General features: G+C 37.5%; 1 protein-coding gene across 3 annotated transcripts; it reads left to right on the top strand.

Annotated features, from left to right (window-relative positions):
* Positions 1-4,326: 4,326 nt before the first annotated feature.
* On the top strand, positions 4,327-17,480 carry oxnad1 (oxidoreductase NAD-binding domain containing 1). 3 transcript variants are annotated; one of them, XM_066674534.1, is made up of 8 exons: positions 4,327-4,343; positions 5,231-5,470; positions 5,769-5,826; positions 7,861-7,967; positions 12,297-12,438; positions 12,549-12,779; positions 14,425-14,533; positions 14,626-17,480. In XM_066674534.1, exons 2-8 carry the CDS (start codon positions 5,367-5,369, stop codon positions 14,781-14,783), a joined length of 909 nt encoding a protein of 302 aa, XP_066530631.1. In that variant the 5' UTR covers positions 4,327-4,343; positions 5,231-5,366; the 3' UTR covers positions 14,784-17,480. The 3 variants fall into 3 exon arrangements, with proteins under 3 accessions (XP_066530631.1, XP_066530629.1, XP_066530630.1); XM_066674532.1 differs by lacking the exon at positions 4,327-4,343 and adding an exon at positions 4,564-4,721; XM_066674533.1 differs by lacking the exon at positions 4,327-4,343 and adding an exon at positions 4,879-5,134.
* The last annotated feature ends 933 nt before the right edge of the window (positions 17,481-18,413 follow it).

The raw sequence follows: 18,413 nt of genomic DNA, 5'->3' as shown, positions 1-18,413 counted from the left end.
TGATATTTTTATCTGAATTTCTTACTACTACTACTACTACTACTAATAATAATAATAATAACTAATAATAACAATAACAATTTTGTGGTAGAAAAGTACTGCAGACTGCCACTTCCCAGTTCTAGTAACCAGAGCACTTAGGAGTAAGTGAATAATGCATCACAAATTCAGAATGTCAGTTTTTGTGAATGCCAGAGCAAATGTTCTGTAGTCTTTTCTTGTTATTAGCATTTAAATCCTTTAACCATTCAGTCTGCTTGACAGTTTATTGAATTCCAGAAATTATAAATCAGTTTTTAAAACCTGACATTGGTATTAAAATTAATTGGTTCTTCCAGATATAGCTATAAATATACTCAACATTTTGCTTCAGGTGGTAACAAGCAACTTAAATATTTATATTTCAGTTTACTTTACAAATAAGAATGTTTCATTCAAATGAAGTAATTTTAATTGTATTAAGCTCTAATATTTATTTATACAGCAAATATAGGTCTAAATAAACAGGAATGCTTTCTTGAATAAATATCAAAGCAAGTGGTGTGAATGGACTTGTTAATCCCATTCTTTTGATCAGTAAATTTGTAACCGAACCTATCAGCAGAAGCCCTCTTAGTGCAGAATAAGGAACAGCTTTTTGCAGCGTCATTGCTTATGGCAGACTCGTGTTGGGCAAGTGGATCCATCATGTATCATGAGATGGACAAAATTATCCAACCTGTGATTTAGAGCAGACAGCAGTTCCTCTCCTCACACACAAAGGTTAAAATGTGGAGCAGAGTTTACACTGAATAATATCATTGTATATCTTGTAATATATTGTGTAAATAACCATTTGATATATTTGAACTAGACTTTTTTAACTGCTGATGTTTTTTATTCATAGGCTGAACAAGTCTATTTCTGAGGAAATAAATCTATTAGTTACTCAGCTACATTTTTTACCATTAACATTTATACACAAATTAGATTTAGTCTGTTTTCATTGTGATGTGTTGTGTTTCAACACTTGAAATGATTAATCAGACAATATTTAGATGCAAATCACATCATGGAAAAGGCTACCACTCTCACTCACTCACTATCTAACTCACATTCATTTAATAAAATGCTCCAGTACGGGCATTTTTTATCCTGTAGAGCATATGTAAAACTATAGATATTAACTACAATGGAGAATTTTCTTTGTTAAGATGGCTGCTTCAGGTTCCTTCACTTGGTTCAGGATGCTAGAATAAGTCAAAAAATAACAATGGAATCGAGAGGGCTTACAAAATTCAAGAGGCTTACATTAACAACTACAGTGTGTATTTAAGAATATAGTCTTCTGTTTGAAATCAAACATTAAGGTTTAAACTATGGTTAAAACTGAAGTCCACTGATATTTCAATAAAAATTCTTAGCTCAGTTTTTCAGAGTCGTATGAAATGAAGAATAACATATTTCTGATTTTGCCATCAAACATGTATTTTATAAAAGTTTACCTTAAATAACATTAAAAATGGTAGGATATAGGTTTGGCCATTTACTCTATGTGAAGACTTGTTGTAAAACAGTTTTAGATGGATTTAATACTTTGTTCTTCTGGTGTCTATCATCACCAGACCTGTTCTGTCAATGGATAAAACTGAACTGGTGCGGTGAGGAAGTGAACTTCAGCATGAAGTGAAGAGTTAAGATTACACAAAGAGGAAACTACAATTTATCATGGAGAAATGCATTCTTTTAAGGAGAAAGTCCACATAGAAAACATATGACCATTGGTAAAGTGATAGCAATTTAACAGAATGCATTTTATTGTCACTGTAGACAACAAAACATTCTTTGCCTATTTCAAGAGAAAATTACTATTAGTTCCATCTAAAAATGTTCCTGTACAGTTTTACTAATTTAAAAAATCTTACTCTCCACATTAAGAAAACTTTTAGGCCAAAACTGTTCTATACCTACAGCATCTTTCTCCTTAGGGATAAGGATACCACCTGCTCTTCTCCACTCCCTTTCTTCCAAACTATGACCATCAACTTCCACAAAAACTTCAAGCCCTAAGGTGCATACTTGTACACACAATACGGCACACCATTAGGCCCTGGAGCAGAACCTGCCTTTGCATGATGCCCTACATCTTGAACCTCACTCCATTTGGCTGACCTCCATTTGCTGCTCTATTTCACCTAGTGGTGGAATATCTTGTGGCAACTCTAGCTCATTTGCTTTATCCTTATCAGTGTACACGTCATTGAAATGCTCCTCTAATTCCCTCTTTCCAACTTTTAAACTCCCAGATTTCTCCTTACCAAATAAGGTCTTCACAAAATTAAAGGATTCCTAAAGAAGGCTGCCCTTGAATGTTCCTTCTTTTTCCTTCTTTTCCTCAAGTTCTGTGCTCTTCTCAACACTGCCAACCTACACTTAAGCTCTTTCTGTAGTACCTTAATGCCCTCTTTTCCTCTTGCCCTACTCACCTCCACTGCTTTCTAAGAGCCCTCAACTCCTGTATTAGTTTAGCCGTCTTGACTTCACTATATCTTGTCTCCATTGCTTTTTCTGCAATCTACCAAACCTAGACTTTCCATATTCATAATTATCTTTACCTAAACTATTCAATTTCCTCTCTGCTGATCCCAGACCAGCCAATATACCTTTCAAATCATCATTTATACACTTCCACCCTACTTTATATATTGCAGCTAGCCATTTTACTTTTATTCTCTGCCCAATTCCTTTCTCTTTCACCCCTTGCTTCACCCTCTCCTGCTCTCCACCACTCCTTTGGTTAACATCAGATTCACCCTCCTGTACACTTGTGCTGGCGTTCCCCTCAGTAGTAAGAGAGGTGTTGATATCCCATGAACTGTGGTGAGTAACCTGTCGCTGGACTTCAACTGACTGATTTGAACAACCCTGTAACAAGTATTGTTCAATGCGGGGCCCCTGTGCTCCCTCATCCAAGCACCTTCTCTTTCCCTGATGAATCCTCAGACCTCTTACTGTTGTCACCTTTTCCCATCTGCTCACACACACCTGCAACCTCTTTCCTTCTCCTACCACCCCAGTCGCCACTATGTTTCCATTCCGTTACATTATCCGTAGCCATATAATCCTCCTGTGAGTCATCGTCCACCCCTGCTCTCGCAGACTCAAGGGGAATTTAATGTATATGTCTCATAGTAGCCTTTATTGGTTGCATCCACATTGCTGACCACACCTTGGCTGCTGCTGCTATGGGTTGCTAGCCCATGGCAGCCCCACAAGGGTCTATTCCCCTATGTCAGGAGTCTCTCCAAGCAAGGTCTTTCGCCTGTTGTCAACTGCTCTATTCACAACAGTCACTAGATAACCTAGATAAGTAATTATAATCATATATAAGATAAGACGTAAAAAATCCAATGCCAATTCATTAGAGCTTCATAGAGGGCCCATCACACTCTCTTCCTGCCGGCAGCCACACAATTTCTATTGTTCCAATCCTACAGATACATCCTAAGTTTGCTGTGGCCATCTATGATCTGATCAGCAACCAGCTACACTTGACATCTACGGTTACTCATTGAGCCCATCACATGAGTACACAAACCACCAACTGCATCACAAGATCTTCACAGCGGTCATCAAGTAGGCACCTCCCCTCGTGAATATTTCGCTGACTTATTAGGTTTTAAGTAATTCGACACCTCCAGAAGGCTAAACAGTGAAGTCTGGTGTCCCGGCCCACCCCGCTAAAAATTTGGGAGGTCAATTTAAAATCATAGCAAAAAAAAATAAAAAAATAAAAAATATATATATATATATGGAAGTAAATGTAAAAAAATTTTAATCCAAGTAATTTTGGAGCATTTCTGTTGGTCCATTCATCAGGAAATTTTCACACACACAATGTGATAGACAGCTGTTGTGTTCAAATGATGTAGTAAACTAAAAATAACAAAGAATGTTTTATTTTGAGCAGCGACAAAATGCAAAAAAAAAAGTTTATTAACACTAATTGAAAGTCATGAATAATGTATTTGGCTTAGAACTCCTTTTCCACAATACACTGATGAACACCTCTTCCGATTACATCCCAAATTTGGGATATCTCATTAGACTAATAGAAATGATGTTTTTATTTAAAAAAATAAAATAACATAGTATTCTAATATTATATAATAATGTGGTTAAACACACTGAACAGCACATACCGTTTCTTTCTCGTCTCCTCGTAATAAATTTAAGCTTCATCCAGCTCTAAAAAACTCCTGTTCACAATGTCTACTAGAGTCCAATAGGTGTCGCTATTTAACGTGAAGCTTCGGGTGAATTCTGAGCTCTTCGGTTTTTTGGAAGATACTCCGCATTAACTGGTAAAAACTGTTGCTCATTTTGAGCGGTCAGAGTGCAGTTATGCGTGTTTTATTTTTTGGCCACTATTTTTTCATCTGAATTTACATATATTCCTCTATACATTTTTGTCGTGTGTTAAAATTCAGTACGGGTTATAACCCTTTTGTTGAGTGTTGTTTGTTGTTGTTCAGTAGTGTGCTGTTATTTCACTGTATAAGCCGTTATTGTAGGACACACCAAGTACACTACAGAGGGAGTAGGGAGACATTTGAGACTCCGCCACACCTAGATGTAACTCGGAAATACTTCCAGCTCTGTCACGTGTCTCGGAAAACATGACCAGAGGTTAAACGGTTGGATTAATACCGTTTACTGAAGAGGAGCAGGAAAAAAAACAGGTGTTTCATTTTAAACACAGCACGGCGACAGCCACTTAGACATATAAACAGTAAAGGATCATTTTTAATGCTGCAAATCAGAAGCATACGCCTCCTGTGCAGGCTACCGGTCGGGATCTACGGCCGTGTTCAAATCGGAGGACAAGTCCTCTGTGTACAACTAGACGACAGTGGGCCAGAATAATGCTATACAAAGTTTTCAGTATTTTTTTGTTTTCTGTAAATCTTTATCTATTTTATTTTTAAAAGAAATGTCACTTTATGAATACAAACAGGTCTTTTGTGTAAGTTGTATCTTCGTCGTTCTGAGCACTAGTTAGAGCCCGAGGAGACGAGCAGGAGGATTGGAGCCCGGTCTGAGGGAGACTCATAACTACAGATAGACAGATAGAGAGCTGTAACCAGTAGGATATGTGTGTACACTCGGAAATGTGGGCTTGCTTTACAGTTGTGTAGGATATTTGTGCGTTTGCTTCTCGTTAATGAATTTCTGTTTATCATCTTTAAAGTTATAAGGGCTGTGGACTATATGGAAATATCAGCTGCTGGCTGTTCTCTTGGCCCACATTTAAGTTTCCTTGGCCCTGAGTTATCCAGTAACTGCAGAGAGCCTCATCTCCGAGTGCAAACTCCAGCTCCAGTGAAATGACAGGCCCGTGGGTTTTAAAGACGGCGCTGAGGAGTGTGGTGGGGAATGTCACTTCTGCTTTGAAAAGAACTGGAGGAGTTTGCTCATCTGAAACTGTGAGGTAAGTAATTTACTGCTCTAAAATAGACTGAAGTTAACATTGAGTGATTTCAGTATATCATTTAAACCCTATAACTACTTTAATGACCTATATAGTGTGTCACAGCTTCAGTCTGATAGTCTCTTTATCATTTGTATAGTTTGGTAAATGTTAAGACCACAGCAAATATAAAATGTCCCTGTATGCTAAACCAGCTGAAATCATTCATTCATTCATTCATTGTCTGTAAACACTTATCCAGTTCAGGGTCACGCCTGCTGAAATTACTGAACTCTATTGTGTCCTTTTTATATTCAAGAAAAATGTCCAGACAAGCTGACCACCTTGAAAGGACAGCTACAGTTGTAAGGCAAGAGGTGAGTCCTGACATTGTCCAAAATTATATCTAATGCTGATTTTTGTTGTTGTTGTTGTTAGATCTGCAGTGTATGTTATATTCAGCTTGGTCAGGAATGATTGTAATATCCGTATTAACAGACGAAAGATCTTAACAGTTAAACGGTAGGTTGAAAACTTAGCAATACACATGATTTCCTGCTATTTTTATATTGGAGACCTTATATAAGTGGATATTACAGAGTGCTACTATTTTGTGTTCCTGTATGATAATTCCTTTTTTAATCTTATTTCACTTAGCTCAGATCTTTTGCAATAAAATGTATTTAGGTGAGAGGTCGTGCAAATTTATTTGGGTGAAAGTTCACACGATATGCTGGAGCAGAAAACCATGACCTGTATGGCCAACTTTTTATTGACACATGCTCTTCCAACATATCTTCTGAATGTGGTGTTAATCAGGAGTTTGTTTTCCCTGGGCTGCAGTAACAGCCTTAACTGTTTTGGGAAGGCTTGACACTAGATGGCAATCTTCTGCCATGATTGGATGACATTTAGCCGTGAACGGCAATGTACATATAAACTTCTTAACTTTTCAATGGAAGTAAATGCAAAAACATTTTGTTCCAAGTAATTTTGGAGCATTCTATGATGTGAAGGATAGCTGCTGTGTTCAAATAATGTAGTAAATTAAAAATCAACGAAAATGGAGACACGTTTTTAATTGGAGAGTGACGTTATATTTTTTCTTCTGGTTCTATTTCTGGTACAAACATTTGTTTTTGGTGTGTGTTACAGCTGAACTTGTGTGAAGTTTAGGCAAAATCCCCCTGGAGTAACTCTCAAATTGAGCTGGGCTTTTTTTTAATTGCCCCAATACAGCTTGTCAAGCTGGCTAAGCAAATTTTAATTGCCTCATGGTTGCTCACATAACAGAGAGAGAGAGAGCTTTAATCACAGTGCTGTAGCTCTTGGAGTAGGCTAAGCAAGTTTTAATCACACCAGTGTAGCTTTTGGAGCAGGCCAAATTAATTTGAATTGTACTGGGGTAGATTTTTGAGTGGGCTGAACAAGTGTTAACAGCCTGTTTGACAGCTTCACTGGTCCATAAAACCCTTACATTAAAAGACTTTGTTTCCATGGTTGTCTCTTTAACTGTATAATGATTGAGTTAATACTTAGTTGAGAACTCAGAGAAAACTGGTAATTAATTTGAATTTTATTTAGATTTAAATGTTGGAAAACTGCTTTATAAAAAACTGGTGTCTCTTTGGAAGCTGATGTGCAGAATACTGATCAGTAATAAACAACTCATTCTTTTGAAGCCATTCTTTCCATTGATTTGGTCAAATGATTTAAAATCAAATGACAAAAATTTAAATCAAAAATATTTCCTGGTTATACATTCATTCTATGACAAATTCGTTATAAAATATGAAAGTTTTACCATTTAACATCAAAACACGACATATAAAATGGTTTGCTTCTTCAGAATATCATATATTTTCTCCATGTTAAGCCTAGCTACATTTTTACGCACAGAGAAAAGCCCTCTGTTCCTTATTAGACAGTGTCACATTAGAATGTTGCGTGAAACGTAATAAATGTCACATTTTATGCTAATTTATGAAGCACACGACATTACACACAAAGCTAAATTACTCACAAGTATAATAATTAATACAAAGGATGTATATTTTTGAGCCACAGGAAGGAGTGCCTTCCCAGTACTAAAGTATTGAGGCTTGAAATGTAGAATATTGATTGCAGAATATTGGCTGTCCTCTTACCATCCAGTGACTGTGGAGGATTTAAATGGCAGGCTTTGTTACATGTTCATTTTTATAGATTTTTTTTTGCCGTTTTATCATTGTGTGTGAGTATTATGGGAATGTTTACCAAACTGCAGTTGAGCCTTTTGTGGCTTTCTCGTGTTTTGTATAGTGATCATGTGTGCATGACACTTGAACACGTTGATAATCAGTTCATTAGCTTGTCTTTGTTGTCGTAAATGTTATTTGCTCACTCAGAAGTGTATATATGTGTGTTTACAGGCCCTGTACTCGGCTCGAGTCTGTAGCATCACAAACGAGTCTGACACCGTAAAGAGGCTAAAGCTGGAAGTGCCACATCCTGACTTCAGCTTTCGCGCTGGACAGTGGTAAGAACGGTGGATATTATAGTAAGCCAATAATTTTATTAAAAAATGTTTTAATACAATATATATTTTTTAAGCAATTTCCTAGAATTCCTCTGTTCTTAAACTAGAATATGGCAAAATACATTACATCAGCATGAAAACATATTGTTTTATATTGCGGGCAAATAATGCAGAAAGAAAGTGCTTGCATCAGAAGATCAGGAGAGGGTGCTATAAGTATAAAAACGAAATGTGTTCTATTCAGAAGCTGGATGATGGACATGCAGCCTGCAGTAACAGACGTTTTCAAATGATAGAAGGCTTAACGCAACTAGCCTGTAGGGATGGAGACAATGAGATTACCATGATGGATGTCACTTTATTTACATGTCAAGCAAGAATTCTGCAGCACCTGTTAGGTGATGTAAAAACATGGCAATAGATGTCGTGCATGTAAATGTTACACCTATATTGCAGAAAAATTGAAACGGGTAAAGTAGAACAGAGTTTAGGGCATGTGTGGGCAGTTTGGAATCTAGAAAAGCCAGAGCTAATAATAAATACACTGATCAAATAGGTTTGAGCAGGAAAATCATCAAATATTAGTGGTCTCTACCCCTTCAGGATTGAAAATGCCCACACCTATGTAGCACTTTTCAAACACTGCACTAATTATATATATATATATATATATATATATATATATATATATATATATATATATATATATATATATATATATATATTATTAAAACCAGTATTAAACATAATTAAAAGTGATACGTAAATAATAAAAGCATTAGAACCTACAGGAGATCTAGTACCTCAGGCTTTTTCACAGATAGTTGCAATTAAAATAAGGATTGTACTCGCGTCTGGAGTTTTCCTGTTTAATAAATTCTTGAGATCCTCAGCTTGTTTTAATTAAAAGAGCAGTTCTATGTGATTTTTTTTTTTTTTTTTTTAAATATGAGGATGTAAGGGGTCTCTATAATGACTCAAAGTAAGCCTTGCTTAGTTTTCCTTCCCTTTGGTCTGTATCCTATATATAAGTTGAGCTAGGTTTTCAAAGCTGCAGTGCTTATTAATATCTAGTAACCCAACTTCAATAAAGGCAGAATAACAATACTGATACACTGAGGCCAAACAAAATTGGACGCATTGTGAGTTTTGCTGATGTACCAAATGATTTTTTCCATTTTTCACATTATCAAAAGAGTCCGGGGCAATTTGACCCTGCATGTGGAGATCTTACTCATTTAGTTTTAAGCCTAAAGTCCCTGGGAACATACACTAATCAGTCATAAAATTAAAACCACCTACCGCTCATAACCTCCCTACATTTTTAACTAAAATGCCCGGGGACCTCAGAAAATTAGGATATCTTTAGTACCTCTAATCTGAAGTAAAATCCCAAATTATCAAATAGAGTATCCCTGTCTTGCACTTGGTCATAGGATCCACAAAATACACAGGGGCATCTCTCCCTATTAGCCCCACTAGCAACCATGAATTTGTTGGGGGATGTCTCCCTTCCAAGTACTGGCAAGGCTCAAACATGTTTAGTTGATTTGTTCAGGTGCTGTGACTGTTGGCAATAACCCTCTAGCTGCTGGAGCAACTCCACATGAGCCTAAGCTCTTCAATCCCAATAATACATGTTGGCTAGAGGGGTGTAAACTCCCTGTGCATTGTTTTGAATGCATTGTTTGGGGTGGTGGAGCTGCATCAAGTATCTTTCAGATGAACTGGAGGAGAGTTTATGATCCACAACTAATCATCCAACCTAAGTACCTGAGCTCATTAATGTTCCTGTGACTGAAGGCCATTAGATCCTTATTGAAATGCTCAAACATCTATTGTGAAGCATTCTCAGAAGAGATAAATGTGTCCTCAGACCTTTAATTCAAGTGAAATGTGCCCTGTTCTATTCCAGAACAGTTTGAATGTCCAGACATGGGCACTCCTTTTCAGGCAGAGGTCAGTTTTTGACAGGGCAGTTGGTGCATGTAACTTGCTTTGCCTTGCATGCAGTGATTGTATTTAAAAAGTGTATTAGAACATTGGGTTGAATATACCTTATTTTTAAAAACTGGCACGTATATAATTCACATTAGGAAGATAAAAGAGCTTCCATGTCATGTATGGGCAGTGTGAATGTTTAAAAGTTGCATAATGCTTTTGTCTCCTTGGCTTTGATTCAAGCCTTTGGGCAAACACAGTGGAAGAAATGGTTTAAGTACAGCTCTAGCTCAGCGTGGTGCCGATACTATGGTGGGTTCCTGGAACTTGGGTGTGAAACAAATAAAAGTATAATGTGAAGTGGAAATAAAAGACTAGTAAGGTTTGGCCTGATTGCACACAGCTCTGGGGGAGTATTGGTGCTTTAATCTCACAACAGAACACAGGAAACATTGAATAACTAATTATATATTTTCTGGAATTAGCCACTTTATTAGCTCTGTGCACTGTAGAACGAAACTGAACATTTGTCTGTCGAAAGGAAAGAGACACAAGTGCCGTCCAAGTCATGACTGGCTTAGAGAAGGGTAGCGGGAGAGGGAGTGTTTGCCTGTTTCTAGTCTGAGCGAGAGGAAAAGGAGAGAGGTGAAAAAGTCAGTGGATGATTTATGTAAATTCATGCGGAGAAACTCCTCCGGACCATATGACTGTTGTTCTTCTGATGCTGATAAATAATTCAGAGGCCAGTGAGAGAGTGGGCGTGCGTGGTGGGTACCATATGTGTTAGCACTTATTTGTGTTGCACATAAACTTAAGAATGGCTAAGAGCAACCAGTGGAAATGTTGCGTTTTCAGGTCCGTCTCTTTCCAGCTTTGCTCTTGATGTGATTTGTTGCCACTTTGGGCATATGATGCTGCGCTGGAGTTGGGAGTTGTTGCAATGTCAGATATTTTTGTCAGAATGAGGTCCGCACTGTGAATGCCTATTACAATATTCTTTTATGAAATGTCCCTAGATTTTAGCTGTAATATCTCAGAGTTGGTGAATATGAAATATGCCTGGATTTTATGCAAAACAGGATTTCATATAGGGAGCTTGGCATTTGTAAACAGGATTCACAGCTCAGTGTGACAAATCAGACTGGATGATGTGGAAAAAAAAAAATAACGCCCACAATCTAGCCCATAAGGCAAGACCTGTGTAGTGAAGTTTGGGAATTTAAGTTAAGACGGGAGCTATGAGGCCATTGTAGGTAAAAGGAAAGTAAGAGTAAAGCCTATACTCCACCAATTTGTTTTATGCAAATTGTATGAATAAACCATCAAACATTTGCATAAAGCTGCATGAAGTTGTACTCTAAGAAAGGCGGATGGATGCAGATTTATTAATTAGCTTCAGTTACTTGGTGTAAAGTTCGGTAAATGCTTTGGTGTGAAGTTTGAAGCCAAGCTGTTTGGAAGAGTATTTACCAATTTTCAGGAGTTCACTGCTCACTGGTCATATTTGCCATGCACATTATGACCACCTCCTTGATTCTACACTTATTGTCCATTCTGTCAGCTCCACTGCACTTTTAGAAAATGTAGTCCACCTGTTACTCTACATACTTTGTTTGCCCAGATTCTACAATGGTCAGGACCCTCCCAGGACCACCAGAGAGCAGGTATTATTTGGATGGTGGATCATTCTCAGTGCTTCAGTGACACTGACATTGTGTTGGTGTGTTAGTGAATGTTGCGCTGGTAAAAGTGGATCAGACACAGCAGAGCTGCTGGAGTCCTCTCTGTTGGAAATCCCCACCTCATTGTAGATGTAAAGTCAGAGAAGATCTCTTGCTGCACGTTTTGTGTTGGTCGTCCTCTAGACCTTCATCAGTGGACACAGGACCCTGTTGGCTGGATGTTTTTGGTTGGTGGATTATTCTCAGTTGAGGAGTGACACTGAGGGCTGTAAAAACTCTAGCAGCACTGCTGTGTCTGATCCACTCGTACCAGCAAAACACCCTCTAACACACACCACTACTGCAGCGCTGAGAATGTTCAGCTAGCCAAATCATACCTGCTCTGTGGTGGTGGTCAGAGACCACAACTGTGATCTAGTTTAGACAGAAATTCAGGGCTTATTTTCTCACAGTAAGGTCAGAAACATGTAGCTTCCTTCAGTATTTAAGAAAAAAAAGCCAAATAAAGTAACCCCACTAAGGGCAGTGTGTGTACACCACTTCTTGAATGGCTCCCTGAAGATCTACCTCAGAAAATATTTTTTCTCCTTTACATCATCAAGAATGTGTTTTACTGAATCTCTGTTTACTACATAATAGTGTCAGTGTAATGTTTATCTATGGCCTTAATGAGTGTGAACTGATGGAGAGCTGCCTGTGTGTTCAGGGTGGACTTCTTCATCTCAGGTATGGAGAAGGTGGGTGGTTTCTCTGTGTGCTCCAGCCCTGGCCTTCTGCAAAGAAAGGGAGTTATAGAGCTTGCAGTGAAATACACGAAACACCCACCTGCTCACTGGATACACACCAAGGTAAGTGTGAGTGGCTTGAGAACACACATTGTTTATTTTCTTATAACAATATATTTGCAATTAAAAGAGGAATGACCCCTATCTGTCTATCTATCTATCTATCTATCTAGTGCAAAGTGGATTCTCGTGTGGCAGTGAGAGTGGGCGGTGAGTTCTGTTTTGACCCCAGCCCGTCGGATCCTGTGATGGACCTACTGCTGGTGGCTGGTGGAGTGGGCATTAACCCCCTGTACTCCATCCTCATGCACGCAGCTGACCTGCTCAAACAGCCACATGGATACACTCCAGGACATACACACCTCTGTTACAGCGCCAAAAACACAAGGGAACTGCTTTTCAAAGTGAGTGTCTCTAAAATATGAACTGCTGTTTTTCACTTATGACTAAAATTGTGTAGAACTTGGCCAAAAAAAAAACTTGTGAAATAATAATGACACCAAGTAGTTATGTCCTTGTTCTGAAATACAGAACAATTGTGCATTTTCAGGTTTATACATTTTATTGATAGTGATAATACGTGGATTTGCATGCACTTAATAATCTGATAAGTGCACAAAATCACATTATATGACAAATCTGATCAACGAGTTTACATGCACTGGAGAAATCAAATGATGGGAAAACATGAATCCAGCAATAATCAGATATCTGCTTTTCAAAATGAAAGAATATCACAGAAAGTCATCAAATAAAGTTCCTGCTATAGTTTTTTGGATGAAATTTACTGGCAAATATGGATTTTATGACTTCCAATTATTACAAAGTCCTGTCCTTCTCACAGCTTTCTCCACATTGCTGTTGGGACGGAGGTGAGCTTTTTTTAAACGAGTGTCTGTTCTTGGATGTAGCGTGTGTCCATCAGAGACCAAGCTGCTAGAAGTGTGTTCACAGTAAGGACTTGTGAGAGCCAGTGGTACTTAATGAATTTTCAGATATGGAATGATGTGATAAGAGAACTTCAATATACGCATTGCACCCAGCTCTACACTCAGTCTGGTTACGTTTGTGTGCCTGCGCAGACAGAGGAATCAAAAAGATATCATGGCATGTGAACACACACACACACTGAGATTACTGAGCTAAAATTCTTGCTCTCTTAAACTGATTTCTTAATCTGATTTCTAGACACCGGTCTGTGGAACCAGAGTTTGCTGTTTACATGTTTGCTTGAATAATGAGATAAATGCAGAAACCAGACTAAGAACAGATAATTAAATGCATGTAAATGCACTTAGTGAAATTAATAATTATATATTATTGATCATATTTAATTAACTAACATATACAACTAGTTGTTTTTTTAAGTTTTCAGGACCAAAACCTATCATCTTTAAAATGGTAACACAAAGTAGGGCTGGGCAATTAATGTAAATTGACATTCAGAAGATTTAATAGACATAGCCTTGTCTATATCAATTATATACATTTTTTTTTCTTTTTTCCTGTTATGGTCCCATTGTGTGTTCATGTGCTGTCCCTTTACTATCACACTACTGCACTGTAGTCACATGATTCTGCAGCTATCTGCAACATGGTGGAAAACCTAAACACAGAGGCAGACTGAGCAACTTGAGCAGATAGTACCAAAGGAAAACACAGCATCTGTGTGTGTGTGTGTGTGTGTGTATATATATATATATATATATATATATATATATATATATATACTGAATTATGTTAGCGGGATTGAGGGAGGGATTGTGTGTCCCAGGTCTGTTTTCAAACTTCTGACACAGCCCTTTGATGATGTCAGAAGAGTGCACTTCACAGAGGGCTTTAGGACTGAGGGCAAATATTCCGGACCAAAGAGTGTGTGTTATCTGTTAAACTGGACAGGAGTCAATGGACACTGTAAAAAAGAATAGGAGCAGTCAGTTTACTTGAAGCTTGAATTTTCTCTGTACTTTTATGCTTTGTCAAATGTACATTTAACACCATGTCAAATTAATGTATGCTCATCTTGTTTGTTTGCTTGTTATTTTCCAGGACAGCATCATAGAAATTTGCCATGAATTTCCAGATAAACTGTCTTGTAACTTCCATGTGAGCCAGCAGGACTCTGAAATAGAGCAGGAGCTGCAGCCCTACACGACTAGTGCGTCTCCATAACTCTATTATATTTTTCTGTCAAGTATACACTGTTTATTGGAATATATGAACTCTATAACTTTATAACTTTGTTCCTAGGTGGAAGGATATCAGAAGAGGTGCTGAGGCGTCATGTAGATCCTGAACGTACCCTGTGTTATTTGTGTGGCCCCCCACCCATGATTGAGTGTGTGTGCACATACTTACAGCAACTCGGCCTCCCTGAAAACAAAATTCTGTTTGAGAAGTGGTGGTAGCCTTGGGCTCTGATGTCTACAGCCCACATAGTAACTGAACAGTCAGAGTAAGGACTGGGAGACCAGTAACTTAATTTTAAACGCACAATTACATTCAACTTGAGATTTGTTAACTGTGAAAAGCATCTTTTTCTACAAGCAGCAGCTTATTTATTCAGATAGATACTGAGGGTTAGTGATTTTAAAGTTTAAAAGAACATTTTGTATATACTTTAGCTTTAGGTTTTATTATATTCACCAGTTCAGTTAGCACTGCTGAAAAGAAAATGGTTGCTTTGATAACTGTACAGCACAAAGTTTGTTCAATATTTAAAGTTGAACTTGACTTTATATAAGAGTAGCTTGTATCAGTTTCCATAAAATGTGTAGAACAATATGCCCACCTTTCTGGAAAAACAAACTGAAAATGGCACCTTTTTATAAGAGGTTTAATGTTTATTGCAAAGGAATTATGGGAAGTGTCGAGAATCCAACATCAACTGGCCTTAACCATGATGCTAACTGCAGCAGAAACATGATCATGGTCAGTTTTTTTTTTAAAGAGATGGAGCAAAAGCGTGTTTGTTGCAATGTGTGCCTCTAGTTGAAAAATAATATTAATAAATAAACTCTTCTCTATTTATTTACTCATATTTATCAATTTGCACAATTAATTTTGTTAAATATTTTAATTTTTATGCTGTTACATATCATCGCTGTCCAATAAAATCATGTATCTCGAAAATAGCTACTTCAAAGGAAAAAAAAAGACTTAAGGGTCAATCGAAGTAAATGTAAAAATATTTTATTCCAAGTAATTTTTAAGCATAACTTTTGGTACATTTATTATGAAATTTTCACACAATGTAGAGGACAGCCGCTGTGTTCAAACAATGTAGTAAACTAAACATCCACAAAAATTGAGAAATTTTTTTTTGGACAGCAACATTATGTAGATTACTGTATTAGAGTTATGCTTAAAGACATATGTATATTGTAATGTGGTGTGCTTAACCAAGTGAGTAATAGACTCCAAATAATAAAGTGGGGTCCAAAGTAACCCCTGTTCTGTGTGAGGTCAGTCGCCAGTGTTTTATACGGCATTATAACAATGGCATTCTAAACAGCGGGTGCTGAATCAAATTTTATTGAAATTGTGTTTGTTTTTTTTCTCCTCAGTTGTAAACGGGTCCATTTCCCAGCCACTTATTTTCTTCAATATTTATTACAAGTTAAATTCATTAATTACACTGTACACTAACAGACATCTTTACAAGTACAATTTCTGTTTATAGATTGATATCTCACCTTATAATATGTACCTTGAACATTGATTTTACATCACTTTGTAGGCTCACTCAGCTTACACGCAACTGAGGCACTGTCCACATGGTTCCATTTATAAAAATGTCTGTTTACGCCTCTCATCTACAGGAAAATGTACATTTTTGAAAACACTCGTGTTCTTTTTGAAAACGCCATTCTCCTGTGGGTGAAAGAAAACAGGTTTTTGGAAAAGCTGTCATCACACAGTGGACCATCTCTGGCTGAAATTCAAACAGCTTCTCTCTCACTATATAGTGAATTACAGAAGTCATAAAACTACAATTTGTACTTTTCAAATATCACAAGATTCCAACAAATGAGTACATATAAATGATGTATTAAAAATCTATAATACACAAGACCTAGTTTCAGTAATTTCATGACTTGCATAGTGCACTACATAGGGAGTATGGAGTGATTTGGTTTCTCTCATGCTTTGTGGTGTTTTGATGCCCCTCTTAAAGAGGTACTATGGCCCCCTACTGGACTGGTATGATAATACAGCCATTTTCAAATGTGTCTAGACAGAGATGTTTCAAAAACGGTGAGGACACTCTCCGTATTTAAAAATAAATGTATCCGTGTGGACAGGGCCTGAGGTTTTCTACATCTGAGAGAATTGGAGAGTGCCTGCATAACAAGCCCCTCGCTATTACACATACCCTGCAAAAACTTAAAAGTATCTACAAAATCCAGAAATAGGCTGAAAATATCCAAACACTGTAGATGGGCACAGTGGATAGTGATTTCTTATCAACCTCTCACCTCTGGTTGCAGTTCTTATTCTATACCAACCCTACACACTTTACCACCAAAGACAGCTACTGGTGCTATCAATTGCATAAATAAGTACAGTAGTTGCATGCAATAATAGCTTCTCTTCTGAGAAGGCATTACACTAAATTTTGGAAAATTGCTCATAAGAATTTGATAGTTGTCATCATCAATATTAGTGAAGTCAGGTATTGAGTAGGCCCCCCCCACACACACACCACTGCCAGCTCATTCTATTGGTTCTCCATCATCCTAAAAAAGCATTTCCTCTGCTTAAAAAAAGCACACAGTGTATGGCTGGGGCTTTATACACCTCTAGTCATTGCTTGGCAGTGGGCATGGAGACCACAATTCTTAAAGCATTTCTCTTTACAGAAGAAGCATAAATATAAAAATAAATATCAGGGTGATGTCAACAATAACAAGTGGAGATGAAAACTCAACTAAAGTGAATAGAAAAACAGAAATATTTCAGAGAAGAGGTTGATTTCTCAGCTGATCTTTGAAGGAGAATAAAAGCAGAGAAGAAGAGCCTGCAGTAATTCCATAAAGAATAGTATTCCATAATTTAAGAAGCATATGATACCCAATGCTCTCCCCCAGTACTGACCAATATATATTCCAGGGCAGAGACGTCCAGTGTCTGAAGGCTTAAGTGTTTGGATAGGGCAGTAGCGTGCAACAGCTCAGGTAAATAGAGGGGGCTAGACCATGTGAAGAACAGATGAATTTAAACTGGATGCACAGCAAGATGAGTAGCTGGTGTAAATGAAATGGAATTGGGGTGATGTCACCCGATTTCTTTTTGGAATGAGAGAGAAATCTAGCCGCTGGATTTTGAACAATCTGAAGAGAGTGGATGGTTTTGTGAGGAATACCAATGAAGAGGGAACCACAGTAGTCTAGATATTACAATATGAAAGCACAAACCAGCAGAACTCCAGTATTTATCATTCAGTGTGGACACAGGGTGAAAATATGCATTATTATAAAGATGTTAAAAAAAGACATGTATCAAAAGGTAAATCTAAGTTTAACATTCACACAATGGAACGGAATGGAACTTTTAATACCATTTACCAATTTTACCAATTGGAGAATTTGGCTTTGTTGTTTTTGCCCAGTATCATAGTTAATCCATTATATCAAATACAGGATACAGGGGAAAGGTTGCTGTGTAGTTGCAGATTTGGTGAACACATACTTCAGAGTATCATCAGAATAACAGTGGAAATGAAGACCATGGCAACAAATGATCTGACAAAGGGATAACAGGTCAATCATTAAGAAATAATAAAAGGGCCAAGGACCAAACCCTGAGGAACCCCCATGTTTAATGGCATTAACGGCAGAATTGCAGCCCCCTAGGCCAACTCAGCGAAGTTGAACCAGGTGACGATAGAGGTATAAAAAGAATGATGTAAAATAATTAGAATCACAATTTACTGTGTCATACAACAAAAAAGGTTAATGTTGGAAAGGAATCCTGCTGTTGAGAGGCTACAAACCATTTAAATACCTTAGCATGAAGGGTTAAGAATGCAGGTGTCT

Source organism: Hoplias malabaricus, chromosome 6 (genome assembly GCF_029633855.1).
Source record: "Hoplias malabaricus isolate fHopMal1 chromosome 6, fHopMal1.hap1, whole genome shotgun sequence".
NCBI classification, from domain to species: Eukaryota; Metazoa; Chordata; class Actinopteri; order Characiformes; family Erythrinidae; genus Hoplias; species Hoplias malabaricus.
This window is presented reverse-complemented; position numbering and strand designations above follow the sequence as displayed.